Source organism: Procambarus clarkii, chromosome 14, assembly GCF_040958095.1.
Source record: "Procambarus clarkii isolate CNS0578487 chromosome 14, FALCON_Pclarkii_2.0, whole genome shotgun sequence".
In the NCBI taxonomy this organism is placed as follows: Eukaryota; Metazoa; Arthropoda; class Malacostraca; order Decapoda; family Cambaridae; genus Procambarus; species Procambarus clarkii.
In genome coordinates, this window is record NC_091163.1 from 10,444,034 (window position 1) to 10,465,312 (window position 21,279).

At 50.1% G+C, this 21,279-nt stretch overlaps 1 protein-coding gene across 6 annotated transcripts in view; it reads left to right on the forward strand.

Moving 5' to 3' along the window:
* Imp (IGF-II mRNA-binding protein) overlaps positions 1 to 21,279 on the forward strand; it is a 426,087-nt gene that overhangs the window by 340,816 nt on the left and 63,992 nt on the right. The window contains exon 2 of one of the 6 annotated variants that reach the window (XM_045763778.2): positions 19,057 to 19,367. The exons of the other annotated variants lie outside the window; for them this stretch is intronic. Within the exon in view, the coding sequence (XP_045619734.1) occupies positions 19,273 to 19,367 (95 nt within the window). The 5' untranslated portion in view covers positions 19,057 to 19,272. The remainder of the gene's footprint in view (positions 1 to 19,056; positions 19,368 to 21,279) is intronic. 6 annotated transcript variants of the gene reach the window in all.

The following is a 21,279-nucleotide window of genomic DNA, read 5'->3' on the forward strand; positions in this document are numbered from 1 at the left end:
GAGAACACTGTATAAACATCAGAGGTCCGCGGTTGTTCAACGTCCTCCCAGCAAGCATAAGAAATATTGCCGGAACAACCGTGGACATTTTCAAGAGGAAACTAGATTTATTCCTCCAAGGAGTGCCGGACCAACCGGGCTGTGGTGGGTATGTGGGCCTGCGGGCCGCTCCAAGCAACAGCCTGGTGGACCAAACTCTCACAAGTCGAGCCTGGCCTCGGGCCGGGCTTGGGGAGTAGAAGAACTCCCAGAACCCCATCAACCAGGTATCAACTAGGTAACAGGCTTGGAGCGGCCTGCAGGCCCACATACCTGCTTGATGGGGTTCTGGGAGTTGTTCTACTCCCCAAGCCCGGCCTGAGGCCAGGCTCGACTTATGAGAACTTGGTCCAACAGACTGTTGCTTGGAGCAGCCCACATATCATGCTCTGTTGGTCAGAGCATGATATGCTAGGTTGGTCAGCATAAGAACTGTCCTTAGAAACTTGTGTAAGGAGTCATTTAGAACCTTGTTTAGAACCTTGTACCCAAATGAACCACAGAGATATTAAAAAGAACTTTTTCAGTGTCAGAGTAGCTAGTAAATGGAATGTATAAGGCAGTGATGTGGTGGAGGCTGACTCCATACACAGTTTCAAATGTAGATATGATAGAGCCCAATAGGCTCAGGAATCTGTACACCAGTTGATTGATAGTTGAGAGGCGGGACCAGAGAGCCAGAGCTCAACCCCCGCAAGCACAACTGGGTTAGTACACATGTGGTGACAACACCCCCACGTTAATTGGTGTTTTTTATCTTTCCAGGTGAGTGTGGGCAGGTGTGTACGGCAGGTGTGAGGTCGTTGCTGGCCACGGTAGGTGATGGGGTGGTGGTGGTGTGTGGTGGTGGTGGTGTGTGGTGGTGGTGGTGTGTGGTGGTGGTGGTGGTGGTAGTGTGGGTGGTGGTGGTGGCGTGTGGTATGGTGGTGTGTGGTGGTAGTGTGGGTGGTGGTGTAGTGGTGGTGGTGGTGTGTGGTGGTGGTGTAGTGGTGGTGATGGTGATGAGGCAGTAGTAGGAGAGAGGGGTGGCCAGTTATGCCCCTTATGTGTAGTGGAAGCGTGTTGAACAGTCTCGGGCCTCTGATGTTGATAGTTCTCTCTCAGAGTACCTGTTGCACATCTGCTCTTCAACGGGGGTATTCTGCACATCCTGCCATGCCTCCTGGTCTCGTGTGGTGTTATTTCTGCGTGCAGGTTTGGGACCAGCCCCACCTATTAAATAAGTAAATTATTATGTATCCCGACTACGCTCAAGGGAATACAGATTTAGGCACTCTAGTCGGTCCCAGTAGTTTAGATATTTTACTGAGTGGATTCTAGCAGTAAAGGATCTCTGCACGCTCTCCAGGTCAGCAATTTCTCCAGCTTTGAAAGGGGCTGTCATTGTGCAGCAGTACTCCACTCAACCCGTTCTCGCAAATTTAATAAGTCAATATTGACTTATTAAATATGTGCATAGGTGACATACTTAACATAATAGATACCCTTAAAAAGATTCATAGAAAGCACCGACCTTACCTAACCTACTTAGTATGTTAAGATAAGCATCTTATTGCTTCGTAATTACAATTATTACCTAACCTATAATAGGTATAGGTTAGGTAATAATTGTAATTACGAAGCAATAAGATGCTTATCTTAAGATACTAACAAGGTTAGGTAAGGTCGGTGTTTTCTATGAATCTTTTTAAGGGTATCTATTATGTTTAGTATATCACCTATGCACGTAGTTAATAAGTCAATATTGACTTTACGAATTTGCGAGAACGGGTTGACTCCACTCTAGAGAGCACTAGCGTCTTGAAGAGTATCATCATTAATATAGCATCTAAGAACATAAAAATAAAGATAACTGCAGAGGGCTATTGGCCCATACGAGGCTGCTCTTATTTATAACCACCCAATCCCACTCATATACATGTCCAACCCACGCTTGAAACAATCAATGCACCCCACCTCCACCATGTTATGCAGTAATTGGTTTCACAAATCTAACCTTGTTACCGAACCAGTATTTACCCTGGTGTTTCCTAAATCTAAACTATTCAAATTTATACCCATTGTTTTATGTTCTGACTTGTGTTGATACTTTTACTACCCTATTAATATCCCCTTTGTTATGTCCATTCATCCACTTGTACATCTCTATCATGTCACCCCGGAACCCATCGCCTTTCCAGCGAATGTAATTTGCTTTGCTTTGAATTTGAATGCTCTGTCAATCTTTCTTCATATGACAGGTTTCTAATTTGCCAGATTAGCTTTGTCATACTACGCTGGATGCGCTCTAGTGAATTTATACTCTATAGTATGGCGACCAAAACTGAACTGCTTAATCTAAATGGGGCCTAACTAGAGCAAAATATAGCTGAAGAACCACACCAGGTGTCTTGTTACTAACGCTGCGATTAATAATCCCAGTGTATTATTTGCCTTATTACGAACATTTATGCATTGACTTTTTGGTTTTAGATTCTTACTTATCCTAACTCCCAGATCCCTTTCGGAATCCGACTCTGCAATCTCAACACCATCCAGCTCGTATCTTGTAACTCTTTCATCATTACCTAGCCTCAGAACCTTACATTTGTCAGCATTAAACTGCTTCTGCCAATCTTTTGACCATTTCAAAACCCTATTTAGATCGCCTTGAAGCGATAGTGATTTTTTCCGTCTTTATTTCTCCTCCCGATTTTATTTATCTTCGGCATATTTCCAAATATTGCTGCTGAGACTTGATCCTAAATCATATATATATATATATTATGAATAACAGAGGACCCAGGACAGAGCCTTGAGGCACTCCACTTAGAACATTTTCCCACTCTGACTTAACCCCATTTATACTAACTCTGTTTCCTTTCCTTTCCTTCCTGTTTCCTTTCCCTTTTCCATTGTTTCCATCACAAACCTTACCACTATCAACTGCCTCAACTATGCTGGAATTAAATTCAATGTTTGCACCCTGGCAAACACTTCGTCTGGCCCTGGGGATTTGTTTGGCTTGAGTTTCACTATTTGTTTAATAACATCCTCCCTGGTAACTGCTAAACTAGTCAACCTGTCCTCGTCCCCCACTCACACAGACTTGTTCGGCTGAAGGCATAGTGTTAAGTTCCTCTTTAGTAAATACAGAGATAAAATATTTATTAAAAATACTACTCATCTCTTCGTCATTATCCGTCATCTGACCTGTCTCAGTTTTTAATGGACCTATCCTTTCCCTAGTCTTAGTTCCCTATAACTGAAAAAACTTCAGGAGTTGTCTGTGCTTGGCCTGCTATGCGAACTTCATAGCTTCTTTTTGCTCTCCTTATATCTCTTTTTAACATTTCTAACCAGTTGGACGAATTCTTGTTCTAAACTGACGTCCCCATTACTAATCCTTTTGTACCATACTCTCTTTCTACCTATAAGGTTCTTCAGATCCTTTGTTATCCATTTCGGGTCATTATTATTCAATCTATTCAATTTGTTTGGTATGCTACGTTCCTGTTCCTTGCTTAGAATGTTTTTATATAAATTATATTTTGAATCCACATCGAAATCCCCTTTTTACGTCACCTATCGCTGGGTTCACCTCTCGCTCCGCCCTCCCCCCATGTTCAAGACTTTTCAATCTACTGTATTTCACCTCCAAAGTTTCCTGGTGGTGGTATACCACCAGGAACTCTGTGAGCAGGAACTACGGCACGATCTCCCGCACTACATCACTGAATGCACAGTTATTAGACCTTTCAGACCAGTTGGCATGAGGTACCTGGAGCTGTGCAATTACTTTATTCACTCGTATTCTTGAAGATATCCTCACAGTGTACCCAAAATTTGCCAGTTACTAAACTACTAAACTTTGCTACTAAACACATGGCCCTGTATGACTAACCATCCTGCGAGATGGGGACTTGAATTACCACTGCTACCTTATTCAATCTTGTGTTGTTGATATCCTCAAAATGCATCCGGAGTCTGCCAGTGCAGACTGCTTATCACATGCCTCTGTATGACTAACCATCCTGTGTGATGGGGATTTTTTAGCATCACCTAGTTAGCTTTTTTGACACACTGTACTCCACTTCATATAGTCTAGGGTAGCTGCACTAATGCAGATGTACCTCATATCTTAATAAAAAAAAATCTAATTGTGCCTATGGCACCTCTGCTCTTCACTGGTTCTGTTCTGCATTTTCTTCCATATCGTTCACTCCAGTATGTTGTTATTTTACTGTGTAGATTTGGGACCTGGCCCTCCAGTATCTTCCACGTGTATATTATTTGGTATCTCGTCTCCTTTCTAGTGAGTACATTTGGAGAGCTTTGAGACGATCCCAATAATTTAGGTGCTTTATCGCGTCTATGCGTGCCGTATATGTTCTCTATATTCCCTCTATTTCAGCAATCTCTCCTGCTCTGAAGGGGGAAGTGAGTACTGAGCAGTACTCAAGACGGGACAACACAAGTGACTTGAAGAGTACAACCATTGTGATGGGATCTCTGGATTTGAAAGTTCTCGTAATCCATCCTATCATTTTTCTGGCTGACGCAATATTTGCTTGGTTATGCTCCCTAAACGTTAGGTCGTCAGACATCATTATTCCCAAATCCTTTACATGCTGTTTTCCTACTATGGGCACATTTGATTGTTTTGTACTCTGTATTATGTTTAAGGTCCTCAGTTTTTACCGTATCTGAGTACCTGGAATTTATCACTGTTAAACATCATGTTATTTTCTGTTGCCCAGTCGAAAACTTTATTAATATCTGCTTGTAGTTTTTCAATGTCTTCAGCGGTGGTGATTTTCATGCTGATTGAGAGGGGGGGGGTGAGGTGGAGGCAGGAGGGGGTGAGGGGGGGGGGGCGGGGAGGAGGAAGGTGTGAGGTGTGATAACACAGGTGTGTGCGAGGAAACACAGGTGGGACGTCAACAGGGTGGAGAGATAGTCCCCGGCACCACCACCTTCTACACATCTACCTACAGGTTTGTGACTGTGTGCCAGCCAGAGGAGGAACGTGAGGGGGGGGAGTGGCACTGGGCGTCCTGGTGGCCTGACCTGGAGCTGTGGTGGCACCTTGTGTGTGTGTGGGTGCCAGCGTGCGGCCTCTCCTGGGCCTTGTGGCAACACCAGCACACAGGTGTGGCCAGCGAGGCAGGTGTGTGTGTGTGCTAGTTACCCCGCTGGGCCACAGGCTAGTGCTCCCTGCAAGGTGACTTGACGTGTTTCCTGCTCCTCCTGCTCCCTGCTCCTGCTTCCTGCTGCTGCTTCCTGCTGCTGCTGCTTCCTACTCACACGTGAGACTGACCATGTTTACTCTATAAATCATGTTATTAATCTCTTGTGTGGCCTACTGGAGGTATACCCGTGTGGCCTGGTGGTGGTGGTATACCTGTGTGGCCTGGTGGTGGTATACCAGTGTGGCCTGGTGGTGGTATACCAGTGTGGCCTGGTGGTGGTATACCAGTGTGGCCTGGTGGTGGTGGTATACCTGTGTGGCCTGGTGGTGGTATACCAGTGTGGCCTGGTGGTGGTATACCTGTGTGGCCTGGTGGTGGTATACCTGTGTGGCCTGGTGGTGGAGGTATACCTATGTGGCCTGGTGGTGGTATACCTGTGTGGCCTGGTGGTGGTGGTATACCAGTGTGGCCTGGTTGTGGTGGTATACCTGTGTGGCCTGGTGGTGGTATACCAGTGTGGCCTGGTGGTGGTGGTATACCTGTGTGGCCTGGTGGTGGTGGTATACCTGTGCGGCCTGGTGGTGGTGGTATACCTGTGCGGCCTGGTGGTGGTGGTATACCTGTGTGGCCTGGTGGTGGTGGTATACCAGTGTGGCCTGGTGGTGGAGGTATACCAGTGTGGCCTGGTGGTGGAGGTATACCTGTGTGGCCTGGTGGTGGTGGTATACCTGTGTGGCCTGGTGGTGGTGGTGGTATACCTGTGTGGCCTGGTGGAGGAGTATACCTGTGTGGCCTGGTGGTGGAGTATACCTGTGTGGCCTGGTGGTGGAGTATACCTGTGGTGGTGGTATACCAGTGTGGCCTGGTGGTGATGGTGGTATACCAGTGTGGCCTGGTGGTGGTGGTATACCTGTGTGGCCTGGTGGTGGTATACCTGTGTGGCCTGGTGGTGGTATACCTGTGTGGCCTGGTGGTGGTGGTATACCTGTGTGGCCTGGTGGTGGTGGTATACCTGTGTGGCCTGGTGGTGGTATACCTGTGTGGCCTGGTGGTGGTATACCTGTGTGGCCTGGTGGTGGTGGTATACCTGTGTGGCCTGGTGGTGGTGGTGGTATACCTGTGTGGCCTGGTGGTGGAGGTATACCTGTGTGGCCTGGTGGTGGAGGTATACCTGTGTGGCCTGGTGGTGGAGGTATACGAATGTGGCCTGGTGGTGGTATACCTGTGTGGCCTGGTGGTGGTATACCTGTGAAGGTTAGATTCCTTGGGATTACTTTGTGTTGGTTCCACGAATCAACGTCTGTGGGGCCCGGTCTCTGGCCAAGCCTCCTGGTTGCTGGACTGGTCAACCAGGTTGTTGGTTGACGTATGAATCACAGCCTGGTTGATCAGGTATCCTTTGGAGACGATTATCAAGTTCTCCCATGAACACCATGAGAGTTCTGTTAGTTCTGTCCCTTGTGTGTAGCGGGAGTGTTGAACAGTCTCGGGCCCTTCATGTGGATGGAGTTCCCTCACAGTGTCCTGTCATGCCTTCTGGTCTCGTGTGATATTTCAGTGTTCAAATTTGAAATCAGTTCCCCCTAATATTTTCCCAAGTGTTAATTATTACGTAAGTCTTCCGCCTGCACTATAGGGAATACAGATTTACAAATTTCAAGTGGTCCCAAATATTGAGTGGATTACTACAGTAAAAGATCTCATGTATGCTCTCCAGGTCAGCGGTTTCTGCAGCTTTGAGTGGGGCTGTTAGTGGGGCTGTTAGTGTGTGTAAAAGTATTCCACCCTAGAGAGCACTAGCGTCTTGAAGAGTATCACCATTGATATACCTGTGTGGCCCTTGCAGCCCTTGTTTGGAAGGGCCTTGGGCCAGATTCACGAAAGCACTTACGCAAGCACTTACGAACCTGTACATCTTTTCTCAATCTTTGGCGGCTTTGTTTACAATTATTAAACAGTTAATGAGCTCCGAAGCACCAGGCGGCTGTTTATAACAATAACAACAGTTGATTGGCAAGTTTTCATGCTTGTAAACTGTTTAATAAATGTAATCAAAGCCGTCAAAGATTGAGAAAAGATGTACAGGATCGTAAGTACTTGCGTAAGTACTTTCGTGAATCTGGCCCCTTGTTACCCAAACTGTCATTTTATTTGCAGTCGTGACGGCTACTTTATTGTGTTCTTTGAAAGTAAGATCTTCCGACATTATTATTCCCAGATCTTTGATTGTGATTTATTCTTTCAATGTTGTGATTCAGTAATTATTTATTTTTTTTGTTTAGTGCAGAAGCTGGAATCTTGTCCCCATTGAATACCATATTATTTTCTGCGACCCAGTGAATGAACTGATCTACGTCTGATTGGAGGTTTGCCGTGTCCTCTATGTTGCCAACTCTCATGAAGATCCTAGTGTCATCTGCAAAGGATGATATAGTGCTATAGGTTGTGTTCTTGTCTATGTCCGATATGAGGATGAGATAAAGTACTGGAGCAAGCACAGTACCCTGGGGGACTGAGCTCTTCACAGTACCCTGGGGGACTGAGCTCTTCACAGTACCCTGGGGGACTGAGCTCTTCACAGTACCCTGGGGGACTGAGCTCTTCACAGTACCCTGGGGGACTGAGCTCTTCACAGTACCCTGGGGGACTGAGCTCTTCACAGTACCCTGGGGGACTGAGCTCTTCACAGTACCCTGGGGGACTGAGCTCTTCACAGTACCCTGGGGGACTGAGCTCTTCACAGTACCCTGGGGGACTGAGCTCTTCACAGTACCCTGGGGGACTGAGCTCTTCACAGTACCCTGGGGGACTGAGCTCTTCACAGTACCCTGGGGGACTGAGCTCTTCACAGTACCCTGGGGGACTGAGCTCTTCACAGTACCCTGGGGGACTGAGCTCTTCACAGTAGATGATCCGGATTTTACAGTGTTGACTGTTACACTGTTCTGTTCGTTAGGAAGATGAAGATCCAACTCCCTACTGTGCCAGTAATTCCTTTTGAACGCATTTGTGTGTCATGACACAAGGTCACGTCTGTTCTCCTGTTTCAAAAATGTTATACAGGTGCTGTTATGGAATGTGTTCACTCGTGTTGTCCACATACTTCAAAATTGTCCCCTTCTTACCGTGAAGTTGCGTGTGTGTGTGTGTGTGTGGGTGTGTGTGTGTGTGTGTGTGTGTGGGTGTGTGTGTGGGTGTGTGTGTGTGAGTGGGTGTGTGTGTGTGTGTGTGGGTGTGTGTGTGGGTGTGTGTGTGTGTGAGTGGGTGTGTGTGTGGGTGTGTGTGTGTGTGTGTGTGTGTGTGTGTGTGTGTGTGTGTGTGTGTGTGTGTGGGTGTGTGTGTATTCACCTAGTTGTGCTTGCGGGGGTTGAGCGCTGCTCTTTCGGCCCGCCTCTCAACTGTTAATGTGTCACCGCGCGCTGACACAGAAGGCTGTGTTGGTGGCGCCGGAGCAGAGCTGGGTGTTGGTGGCGCCGGAGCAGAGCTGGGTGTTGGTGGCGCCGGAGCAGAGCTGGGTGTTGGTGGCGCCGGAGCAGAGCTAGAGCAGAGCTATGTGTACAGGTGGAGGGAGGGAGGGAGGGAGGCAGGTGTACAGGTGGAGGGAGGGAGGGAGGCAGGTGTACAGGTGGAGGGAGGGAGGTGTACAGGTGGAGGGAGGGAGGGAGGCAGGTGTACAGGTGGAGGGAGGGAGGGAGGTGTGACAAGGGAGGGAGTGACAAGGGAGGGAGCCTGGTGGACCAAGCTCTCACAAGTCAAGCCTGGCCTCGGGCCGGGCTTGGGGAGTAGAACAACTCCCAGAACCCCATCAACCAGGTATTAACCAGGTGTACAGGTGGAGGGAGGAAGGTGTACAGGTGGGGGGAGGGAGGTGTACAGGTGGAGGGAGGGAGGTGTACAGGTGGAGGGAGGGAGGTGTACAGGTGGAGGGAGGGAGGTGTACAGGTGGAGGGAGGGAGGGAGGTGTACAGGTGGAGGGAAGCGACGGAAAACCTGTGAAGTTTTTGCTGGTGAACAAATTAGAGGGAAGAGCGGAGGTGTGGGAGCGGTAAATTAGCTAGGAGGCGAGGAGGTGGTCCACCATGTTTGATTACGTCTTGGGTCATGTGACAAGTGAAGCCCCTTGTGCGCAGCGTTGGCTGGCTGCTCCTGCCTCACCCTACACTCACACCCCATCCTCACACCCCATCCTGTGTTGGATGGGGGGTCAAATCCTGGGAATTCCACACGATATGGAAGAAAATGAAGAATAGAAACAGTGAAGAGCATGGGTGCCATAGGCACAGTTTTTTTTTTTATTAACACATGAGGTACATATGGATTAGTGCAGCTACCCTAGACTATATGAAGTGGAGTACAGTGTGTCAAAAAAGCTAACTAGGTGATGCTAAAAAATCCCATCACACAGGATGGTTAGTCATACAGAGGCATGTGATAAGCAGTCTGCACTGGCAGACTCCGGATGCATTTTGAGGATATCAACAACACAAGATTGAATAAGGTAGCAGTGGTAATACAAGTCCCCATCTCGCAGGATGGTTAGTCATACAGGGCCATGTGTTTAATAGCCTGCACTGGCAAATTTTGGGTACACTGTGAGGATATCTACAAGAATACGAGAGTGAATAAAGTAATTGCAAAGCTCCAGGTACCTCATGCCAATCAGAGAACACTGTATAAACATCAGAGGTCTACGGTTGTTCAACACCCTCCCAGCAAGCATAAGGAATATTGCCGGAACAACCGTGGACATCTTCAAGAGAAAACTAGATCATTTGCTTCAAGGAGTGCCTTGAATATGTGGGCCTGCGGGCCGCTCCAAGCAACAGCCTGGTGGACCAAACTCTCATAAGTCAAAAGTAGAACTCCAAGAGTTGTGTCTCCCACTTGGAAAAGTAGAACCCCCAGAGTTGTGTCTCCCACTTGGAAAAGTAGAACTCCCAGAATCCCATCAAGCAGGTGTCCTCACCTCAAAATAATTAGTTCTATTATTATAATTATTATAATAATTATGATGATAATTGTTGTAATTAATAATTATTACTCTTCATCCTGCTGGGTCATGAAGGAAGCGGGCCTCGGGTGAAAGGGGGCCGTGACGACCTCTGTCAGGAACCCGTAGGTGCGGGACCGGGTCGTCCACCTCCTGGGGCTCGTGCGGCCCCCCAGGCTCCGCTTCAGGAGGTCGTCCTTGACCTTGCTGGGGTGGTTCTCCGGCCCCGACCACGGCGGTCTCCGGGTGTGGGGTCCCTGTGCCTTCTCTCACCAACTTCCAGGTTAATCCCGAAGCTCACAGTTCCTGCGACGGCGCCGGAACCAATCGTATTGGCGTTTGTCTTTCCATTGGAGACTTTCGGCGCCGTGGAGAGAAGGGGGAGGGGGGGGGTCTGCTGCATGGGTAACAGCTTCTCCCTCAGTATCAACCTACCCTGGCTTAGCGCCGTGGAGAGAAGGGGGGGGGGGGGGGGGGGATCTGCTGCATGGGTAACAGCTTCTCCCTGAGTATCAACCTACCCTGGCTTAGCGCCGTGGAGAGAAGGGGGAGGGGGGGGGGGATCTGCTGCATGGGTAACAGCTTCTCCCTGAGTATCAACCTACCCTGGCTTAGCGCCGTGGAGAGAAGGGGGAGGGGGGGGGGATCTGCTGCATGGGTAACAGCTTCTCCCTCAGTATCAACCTACCCTGGCTTAGCGCCGTGGAGAGAAGGGGGAGGGGGGGGGGGAACTGCTGCATGGGTAACAGCTTCTCCCTCAGTATCAACCTACCCTGGCTTAGCGCCCTGGAGAGGCCACTCCAGACTGACAACCAGAGAGCAACACCACAGTCTCCTGAGACTGATGGCTGCCTACTACTATTACACACAATTATCCTAACCTAACCTAACCTACAACACACCCCAACTCCGTCCCATCGCTCGTAACCCCTTCCCTCACCCCTCACCCCAACCTCTCTCCTCACCCTTCATCCTGCCACCTCTCCATCTCCCCTTCACACTCTTTCTCTCCCTTTTTGTTTTGTTTTGTTAGTAAAGGTGGAGAGGCATAGGTAAAGGGAAGTATAGAAGTGGGAAATACAGTGAGAGGTATGAAAGCAGGCGGGCTGTCCGCCTTGCTGACACCATGTGTGGGTGTTGGCAGCTAAGCTAAGCTGGCTCCCTCTTGTCAGGGAGCTGTGAGTGTGTGAGAGGTTCTTCACATGTGTTCCACCATATATGGATGTCTATAGATGAATACTGTGTAGCATTCATATATACACACTGATGCTTCCACACATGTTGTTCTGTTTAAGGCTCTTTATTATTATTGTTTATTGAGTTATACATACGCATACATATATATACTTATATACATATGCATATATATACACATACATGCACACATACTTACTCAATTTTTCCAATTATTGGGGGAAGGATTTCTGGTCACTGTGGGGCGGGGTTTGCATGTACAAAATCGCGGCTCTTGGGCCACCAGCTGTGGGAGTGGGGCGTCTCATCTTGGGCCACCAGCTGTGGGAGCGGGGCGTCTCATCTTGGGCCACCAGCTGTGGGAGCGGGGCGTCTCATCTTGGAGTAATCTTTCTAACATTGGGTCCTCTAACATTTCGATGGTGTTCCACACCATGATGGCTTGGTGCTGCAGTCTGATGCTTAGTGGCTGTATGTTCAGGAGTTCATGGAACTCCTGGACTATCCATCCCACCCTCACCCCACCCCCACCCCTCGCCCCATCCCCCACCCCTCACCCTCACCCCCACCCCCCCACCCTCAACTCCAAGCTAAATGATACCATCTTAGAACACTGTCAAAGGGCGCGCGGCAACTTTTTAAGAAAACGAGGAAGTTGGGATTGTGTGTGAAAATTGGGATTGAATTAGTGAAAGGTTGAGATGGGCGGGGCGTGTTGGGGGGCTTGACGGGGCTTGCAGGCGGGGCCCACGCCCTCCACCCGACCCCGTTAATATATAATGATGAAACTGTAAATGGAAACGCACAATTCAAAGTGCAGCACCGCTCCTGTGCCAGGTAAGTCCGCTACGGGCTCACCATAGCCTGTGCTACTTGGAACTTGTTCCGAGTAGCAGAGTATTCTGCCTACAAAGTCCCAGTATTCTGCCTACCTCCGCATATTGGATTGGCTGGTTGTCAAGGATAATGGGGTCCGGGTTTCTTTTCGCAATGTGTATTATATGAAACTTTTGTTGGTGCTAATTTTCTATTGCTTCTCAAAGTTGTTTACGAGTTCAATTGCTGCCTTGGTCTTGTCGGCTAGTAGCGGCTTTGATGGTCCCGGATGGCATATTATTTGGGTGACATCGTCAGTGTATGTGATGTATTCTCCATGTTGGGGTTGGGGTAGGTCAGCTGTATATATGTTGAATAGAGTGGGGGAGAGGCAGCTTCCTTGTGGTACTCCACTTTTCAGTTCTATTACGTCACCCAAGTAGCTGCTGATATTAAGTCTAGCAGTTGTGTTGTCTATAAAGCAGCAGAGAGTAGCAGTAAATCTCTCGGGAAGTCCTAGCTCAGATATCTTATATTTTAGGCCTGTGTGCCATACTTTGTCGAAGGCTTTCAAAACATCTCTAAGCACTAAATTACACTGATCTTTTTTCGACACTGCGTTGGCTATCATAGCCCTGTAGATCAGAGCTATAGCTGTATGGGCCCCTCTGCTATATGCTGGTAGATCAGGGCTATAGCTGTATGGGCCCCTCTGCTATATGCTGGTAGATTAGGGCTATAGCTGTATGGGCCCCTCTGCTATATGCTGGTAGATCAGGGCTATAGCTGTATGGGCCCCTCTGCTATATGCTGGTAGATCAGGGCTATAGCTGTATGGGCCCCTCTGCTATATGCTGGTAGATCAGGGCTATAGCTGTATGGGCCCCTCTGCTATATGCTGGTAGATCAGGGCTATAGCTGTATGGGCCCCTCTGCTATATGCTGGTAGATCAGGGCTATAGCTGTATGGGCCCCTCTGCTATATGCTGGTAGATCAGGGCTATAGCTGTATGGGCCCCTCTGCGGTGTCTAAACCCATGATGCCTGGTGTTATACTTCCCTTCCTCTTCCATGTACTTCACAAGTCTCTGATTGATTATTTTTTCGAATATTTTGCCAGGTACTTCGAGGAGGAAAATTGGCCTGTAATTTTCAGTTTGGGTTGGGGGTTTACCTGGCTTGGGGAGTAATCTTATTGTGGCATTCTTGAAGTATGTGGGGAAGTTCTGTGAAGTCATGGCGTGTTACCTTTTGCTGGGGGGGGCGCCCCCTGTCTGTGGTTGTGCTAGAGGGCCCCGGTGGTGGTTGTGCTTGAGGACCCCGGTGGTGGTTGTGCTTGAGGGCCCCGGTGGTGGTTGTGCTTGAGGACCCCGGTGGTGGTTGTGCTTGAGGACCCCGGTGGTGGTTGTGCTTGAGGGCCCCGGTGGTGGTTGTGCTTGAGGACCCCGGTGGTGGTTGTGCTTGAGGGCCCCGGTGGTGGTTGTGCTTGAGGACCCCGGTGGTGGTTGTGCTTGAGGGCCCCGGTGGTAGTGGTGGAGGTAGAGGGCCCCGGTGGTGGTTGTGCTTGAGGGCCCCGGTGGTGGTTGTGCTAGAGGACCCCGGTGGTGGTTGTGCTAGAGGACCCCGGTGGTGGTTGTGCTAGAGGACCCCGGTGGTGGTTGTGCTAGAGGACCCCGGTGGTGGTTGTGCTAGAGGACCCCGGTGGTGGTTGTGCTAGAGGACCCCGGTGGTGGTTGTGCTAGAGGGCCCCGGTGGTGGTTGTGCTTGAGGACCCCGGTGGTGGTTGTGCTAGAGGACCCCGGTGGTGGTTGTGCTAGAGGACCCCGGTGGTGGTTGTGCTAGAGGGCCCCGGTGGTGGTTGTGCTTGAGGACCCCGGTGGTAGTGGTGGAGGTAGAGGGCCCCGGTGGTGGTGGTACAGGCAGGGCCCCGGTGGTGGTGGTGGTGGTGGTAGAGGGCCCCGGTGGTGGTGGTGGTGGTGGTGGTAGAGGGCCCCGGTGGTGGTGGTGGTGGTGGTGGTAAAGGGCCCCGGTGGTGGTGGTGGTGGTACAGGCAGGGCCCCGGTGGTGGTGGTAGAGGGCCCCGGTGGTGGTAGAGGGCCCCGGTGGTGGTGGTGGTGGTGGTAGAGGGCCCCGGTGGTGGTGGTGGTGGTGGTAGAGGGCCCCGGTGGTGGTGGTGGTGGTGGTGGCAGGGCCCAACAATGTTCACCCAGCCGGGAATTCCTTGCATACATTTGGCAGGACAAACTGGCGTCCGGCCTAACCTTCGCCCCGCGACAAGGAGCTCAGTAACAGCTGTTCTTCCATATCATAATAATGTTCTGCCAGTCTGGGACTTGGTGTTGTGTTTACTAGTGACGGGTGTGTGGTGTTCCGGCCGCTTCTGGGGCCAGGGGCCAGAGTCACGAAGCTGTTACGCAAGCACTTACGAACCTGTACAGCTTTCCTCAATCTTTGACGGCTTTGGTTATATTTATTAAACAGTTAATGAGCTCCGAAGCACCAGGAGACTGTTTTTAACAATAACAACAGTTGATTAGCAAGTTTTCATGCATGTAAACTGTTTAATAAATGTAACCAAGGCAGTCAAAGATTGAGGAAAGATGTACACGTTCGTAAGTGCTTGCGTAACAGCTTCGTGAATCTGGTCATAGGTTCGTAAGTACTTGCGTAACAGCTAAGTGAATCTGATCATAGGTTCGTAAGTACTTGCGTAACAGTTTCGTGAATCTGGTCCAGTTTCGTAAGTGCATGCGTAACAGCTTCGTGAATCTGGCCCCAGGTTCGTAAGTGCATGCGTAACTGCTTCGTCGTAGCTCTGCGCGCTGGGTAGTCGTAAAGAGCCATGTCTGAGGAGACAAACTCTGTGGGCATTATAAGGATATCCTCAAGAACACCATCTTGAGATTATCTTGAGATGATTTCGGGGCTTAGCGTCCCCACGGCCCGGTCCTCGACCAGGCCTCCTTTTTGTTACACATCCCCCAAGAAGCAGCCCGTAGAAGCTGTCTCCCAGGTACCTGTTTACTGCTAGGTGAACAGGGGCATCAGGGTGAAAGAAACTGCCCGTTGTTTCTCGCCGGTTTCTGAGATCGAACCCAGGACCACAGGATCACAAGTCCAGCGTGCTGTCCGCTCGGCCGACCGGCTCTTCATCTTAGACGTGTCAACGTGCATTTAGTTGTGTTAAATAGCAAATGTCAGTATTGGTAAATTTGTGTTAACATTGTGTAGTGTTGCTTACCACTGACGGAGCTCTGACCACGCTGTCTCCTGACTTGTGTAGTGGTTATCTTATCTGTGGTGTGTAACCTAGTGTACCCCGCGCCCTCTCCTGCACCCTCCCGACCTCTCCCACCCTATCCCACTCTCTTCAGCTCTCTCCCTCCCTCTTCCGCTCCCTGTGAAAAACTACAAGCAGATATTAATAAAGTTTTCGACTGGGCAACAGAGAATAACATGTTTAACTGTGATAATTTCCAGGTACTCAGGTACGGTAAAAATTGGGGACGTTAAACATAATACAGAGTACAGAACATGGCAAGGATTTGGGAATAATGATGTCTGACGACCTTACTAACGTTTAGGGAGCATAACCAAGCAAATATTGCGTCAGCCAGACAGGATGGATTACGAAACCTTTCAAATCCAGGGATCCCATCACAATGGTTGTACTCTTCAAGTCACTTGTGTTGTCCCGTCTTGAGTACTGCTCAGTACTTACTTCCCCCTTCAGAGCAGGAGAGATTGCTCAAATAGAGGGAATACAGAGAACATATACGGCACGCATAGACGAGATAAAACACCTAAATTATTGGGATCGTCTCAAAGCTCTCCAAATGTACTCACTAGAGAGAAGACGAGAGAGATACCAAATAATATACACGTGGAAAATACTGGAGGGACAGGTCCCAAATCTACACAGTAAAATAACAACGTACTGGAGTGAACGATATGGAAGAAAATGTAGAATAGAACCAGTGAAGAGCTGAGGTGCCATAGGCACAATCAGAGAACACTGTATAAACATCAGAGGTCCGCGGTTCAACGTCCTCCCAGCGAGCATAAGAAATATTGCCGGAACAACCGTGGACATCTTCAGGAGAAAACTAGATAGTTTTCTTCAAGAAGTTCTGGACCAGCCGGGCTGTGGTAGGTATGTGGGCCTGCGGGCTGCTCCAAGCAACAGCCTAGTGGACCAAACTCTCACAAGTCAAGCCTGGCTTCGGGCTGGGCTTGGGAAGTAGAAGAACTCCCAGAACCCCATCAACCAGGTAACCAGGTATCAACCAGGCATCTAATACCATATCATAGTGGTCCAGTAACTGTGACAGGCAAGAGCGCCCTGTTCTGAAACCATGTTGTCCGGGGTTATGGAGATGCTGTGATTCCATGTATTTTGTGATCCCATGTTTCTTGGCGCACTCCCTGAGATTTTTATGATGTGTGATGTTAATATTTCCTCCTTTATGAAGTGGTGATATCTCTGCTGTTTTTAGTATATCAGGGATAACGCCAGTATCTAGGCTTTGTCTCCACAATGTGAAGGGCGTGTGAAAGTGATTTTTTTACAGTTCTTGATGAATATGGAGTCCCAAGAATCCGGGCCTGGTGCAGAGAGCATAGGCATACTGTTTATGGCTTCTTCAAATTCCAGTGGGGATAGGGTGACGTCTGATATATGACTTCATGTTGGTATCATATCCATGAAAAATTCATTTGAAAAATCATTTAAAAAATCATTAAAAATTCATCATTCAATTCTTCCTCAGTAGCTCGCTCATTTCTTTGTTGTCATCGGTGAAAGTTCCATCTCCCTTTCGCAGGGGCCCGATACTAGATGTGTTTTTTTATCTTGATTTTGCATAGGAGAAAAAATATTTCGGATTTCTCTCTATTTCACTGATGGCCTTTTGCTCTCTTTGCCTCTCTTGGGTTTTGTATGATTCTTGTAGCTTGAGTTCAGTTGATTCTATTTCTCTACCTAACCTTCTTCGCCGTTCTTGAGATAGGGTGCGACTCTCAAGTTGTTCAGCGATTCACTTTCTTCGCCTATATAGGGAACGACGTTCCCGTTCCAATCTGCATCTCTCTCTCTTTTTTCTTAGGGGTATGCGGTTTGAACATATTTCTAGTGCTACTGAGCTTATTTTTTCCAGGCACTGGTTCAGGTGTGCATTTTCTAGCTGTTCTTCCCAGTTTATTTCTGTGAAGTCTCGGTTTATTTGCTCTCAGTTTATTGTAGAAGTCGAGTTTGCTGAAATCTCCTCCACTGGGAATCGGGACTGGTTTTGCAGGTCTTCTACTCATGCTTGTCAGAACGTCAATTAAATTGATCTGAGTAACGGGTATTTGTAATCATTATGTTCCTGATCAATTCATCATTATTAGTGAAAATGAGGTCCAGCGTGTTCTCCTTCCTAGTTGGTTTTACGGTTAAAGTTTAAGTCTGCTGGTTTAAGACAAATAAGCGAAATAGTGACTATAAGCAATAAGTCATATATGTGCTATCTTGTGCGAGAACGGGTTGCTGGATGCTTTACTTGGTGTTAATATCTAAGGCTCTGGTAAGGAGGCCACTGTGTTTGCGTCCTCTCTAGCATTTGACCAAGTTGGTGGTAGAGTCTGGACATTTTTAGCCATTCTTCTCCTCCTCCTCTTGCTAAAAAATCATCCTGGTAAATAGTGTTGTGGCTGCTTTCATTGAGGCAGTTTGTCGGTCTTATTCGCTTGGTGCCTTTTATATGAAAAGCTGGACATTCTGCGTTGAAACATTCGTTCTTATTTAAAGAGTTCTTGCACAGTTCTGGGTGAAAGAAAGGTGGTGGCCAACGTCCCGACACCCTGGTGGTGGTGGCAGCGGCCAGCGTCCTGGTGGTGGTGGCAGCGCCCTGGTGGTGGCAGCGGCCAGCGTCCTGGTGGTGGCAGTGGCCAGCGTCCTGGTGGTGGTGGTGGTGGCAGTGGCCAGCGTCCTGGTGGTGGTGGCAGCGCCCTGGTGGTGGCAGCGGCCAGCGTCCTGGTGGTGGCAGCGGCCAGCGTCCTGGTGGTGGTGGCAGCGCCCTGGTGGTGGCAGCGGCCAGCGTCCTGGTGGTGGCAGTGGCCAGCGTCCTGGTGGTGGTGGTGGTGGCAGCGGCCAGCGTCCTGGTGGTGGTGGTGGCAGCGGCCAGCGTCCTGGTGGTGGTGGTGGTGGCAGCGGCCAGCGTCCTGGTGGTGGTGGTGGTGGTGGCAGCGGCCAGCGTCCTGGTGGTGGTGGTGGCAGCGGCCAGCGTCCTGGTGGTGGTGGTGGTGGTGGTGGTGGTGGCAGCGGCCAGCGTCCTGGTGGTGGTGGCAGCGGCCAGCGTCCTGGTGGTGGTGGTGGTGGTGGTGGTGGTGGCAGCGGCCAGCGTCCTGGTGGTGGTGGCAGCGGCCAGCGTCCTGGTGGTGGTGGCAGCGGCCAGCGTCCTGGTGGTGGTGGTGGCAGCGGCCAGCGTCCTGGTGGTGGTGGTGGCAGCGGCCAGCGTCCTGGTGGTGGTGGTGGCAGCGGCCAGCGTCCTGGTGGTGGTTGTGGTGGTGGTGGTGGTGGCAGCGGCCAGCGTCCTGGTGGTGGTGGCAGCGGCCAGCGTCCTGGTGGTGGTGGCAGCGGCCAGCGGTAGCGACCACGTGCACCGTGGGTGTGGGGTGGGAGGGAGGCGACGGGCCCACGAGAGATGGGAGCCAGTAGAGGTTAAGGCAGGATATTATACTGCGAGGCGTGCTCCCCACTCATCTTCACACTGCTTGTAAGGCCACGCTCTCAGCACCCAGCACCGTCTTTGCACAACTCTGCACATTTCTCAATATTTTAACAAACAATTTTGTTTGCCTCCGCAGAGACGAAGAGAAGGTCAATTAGTGTAAGCGTCGCCGCCTCCCTCCGTGTAGAGCAGGACGGCACCTGTGCTCCTCACAAGATAGTAAGCTTGCTTGTACAACCTAACTATACCTTCGGGGACGAGCCTTATCACGGTCTATCAGAAAAGGTGGAGGGCAGAGTGTTGAGGCTGGGAGAGTGGTGGTAGTCTGGGAGGCTCGCACACACCGCTGACAATGGAGCCGTCTCAGGATGGTACGTGTTCCGTCTCTGACACCGTCCCGGCCGTGACTGCCCCAGACCACACCCTCACCAATGGTGACAGCGAAGGGTGAGTGAGTGAGTGTGGGTGTGTCGTCCCTGTGTTCAAATAAGTGTGGTGTGTGTATTATGTGTGGGGGAGAGTGGGGTGTTGTGGAAGATTGTCAGGAGTCTCCAGTTTTCCGAATCAACGACACACTCCAGATGAACGTGGACCTAGAGGTGTGAAGTCTGCCTTTCGCAGTGACTCAAACACCGCGACAGTCACGGAATGACAACATTCAGATGAGGTCTACACGGACCTTCCAACAGTCATATGAAGAATGTGACCATGGAGTGACGGCTCATAAAATGAGGTGGAAAGTCATAACAGGTGAGGTAAGATAAATTTAGCGGACAAGGGGACTGTATGAGCCACTAGCAGCCACATGACACTGACTCTGTCATGGCAGTGTGTTCTCTTGCCCAACCAACACCACTTCTCACTTCCAAGTATCTTTTGAGGCTTCTCTTTAAAGGTAATTCGGTTTATTTGCATAATATTTACCGTTACTGGCGTGAGGGTTGGGTAGTGTGAAGGACAAGTGCCGCCACGCTCTCACTATGGTGCCACACTTGGCAGTAAGTGGTGGCAGCCTGTGACGTGAACACCACCACCCCTCTGAAGGTGTAGGAGTGGCGGCATCTTGTCAGCCGACATTGAGCCAGTGTTAGAACTGAAGAGCCAGAACTAGGCCAGTGTTGTCTGTCCCACACTGGCCTAGTTCCCACCTGACTCAAGATGTGGCTTGCCTCTCTCTTCATCCCGCGGCTCACAAGTAACTTGATGAATACGTCTCCGGCTTAAAGGTGTACGCAGTAAACAGCCATAGTTGGCAAATGCGGATTTGCTGTGATGAACTCTGTGAACTGTTTGGGTTTTGGCCTCGAGGGCGGCAGCCTAGTGGGTGTGGGGAGCTGCCGCCGCCGCCACGGGCCACATGGGAGAAGATGTCCCGGGTTCTGGCCAAATATTCCCTCCCACGCTCGATTGAAAAATGGTGAAAGAAAACGCTGCAATGTTAAAAGCTGTCCGTGTGGACGTCCCCCCCCCCCCCCCCCCGCCCCTCGTCTCCCCCTTCTCCCTCCCCTCTTGCCCCTCGGCCCCGTCTCCTCCTCCTCCCCTCGGCCCCGTCTCCTCCTCCTCCCCTCGGATGGTCGATACAGGGTCGTCGGCCCCGTGGCTCACTCTGTCATTATCAACTAATGATTCAAAAAAATAGAAAATGGAAAAAAATAGACTTGCGTGGGTCTAGATTATAGGATATAGTTTGTGAGGACGACCCGGTGGGCTTGTCGACTTGGGGATTGTCTTCTGTTTTGGCGTGGGGGGGGGGGGGGTGTACACCCTCCCCAGCCTCCACCACACACCCCCACCCCCCACCACACTCCCCAATCCCCCACCACACTCCCCCATCCCCCACCACACTCCCCCATCCCCCACCACACTCCCCCATCCCCCACCACACTCCCCCATCCCCCACCACACTCCCCCATCCCACACCACACTCCCCCATCCCCCACCACACTCCCCCATCCCCCACCACACTCTCCCATCCCCCACCACACTCCCCCATCCCCCACCACACTCCCCCATCCCCCACCACAATACCTTCACCACCCATTACCAAAACAAGGCGCCGGGCAACAGCAAGATATATAAGATGGTATTATCCAACCTACCAGTGATTGTACTCCATCAATACACACGTATATTAAATGCAGCTCTTGCATCTGGACTATTCCCCACATACTTCAAGAATGCCACAATAAGATTACTCCCCACGCCAGGAAAACCCACAACCCAAACTGAAAATTACAGGCCAATTTCCCTCCTCGAAGTACCAGGTAAAATATTCGAAAAAATAATCAATCAGAGACTTGTGAAGTACATGGAGGAGGAAGGGAAGTATAACACCAGGCAGCATGGGTTTAGACACCGC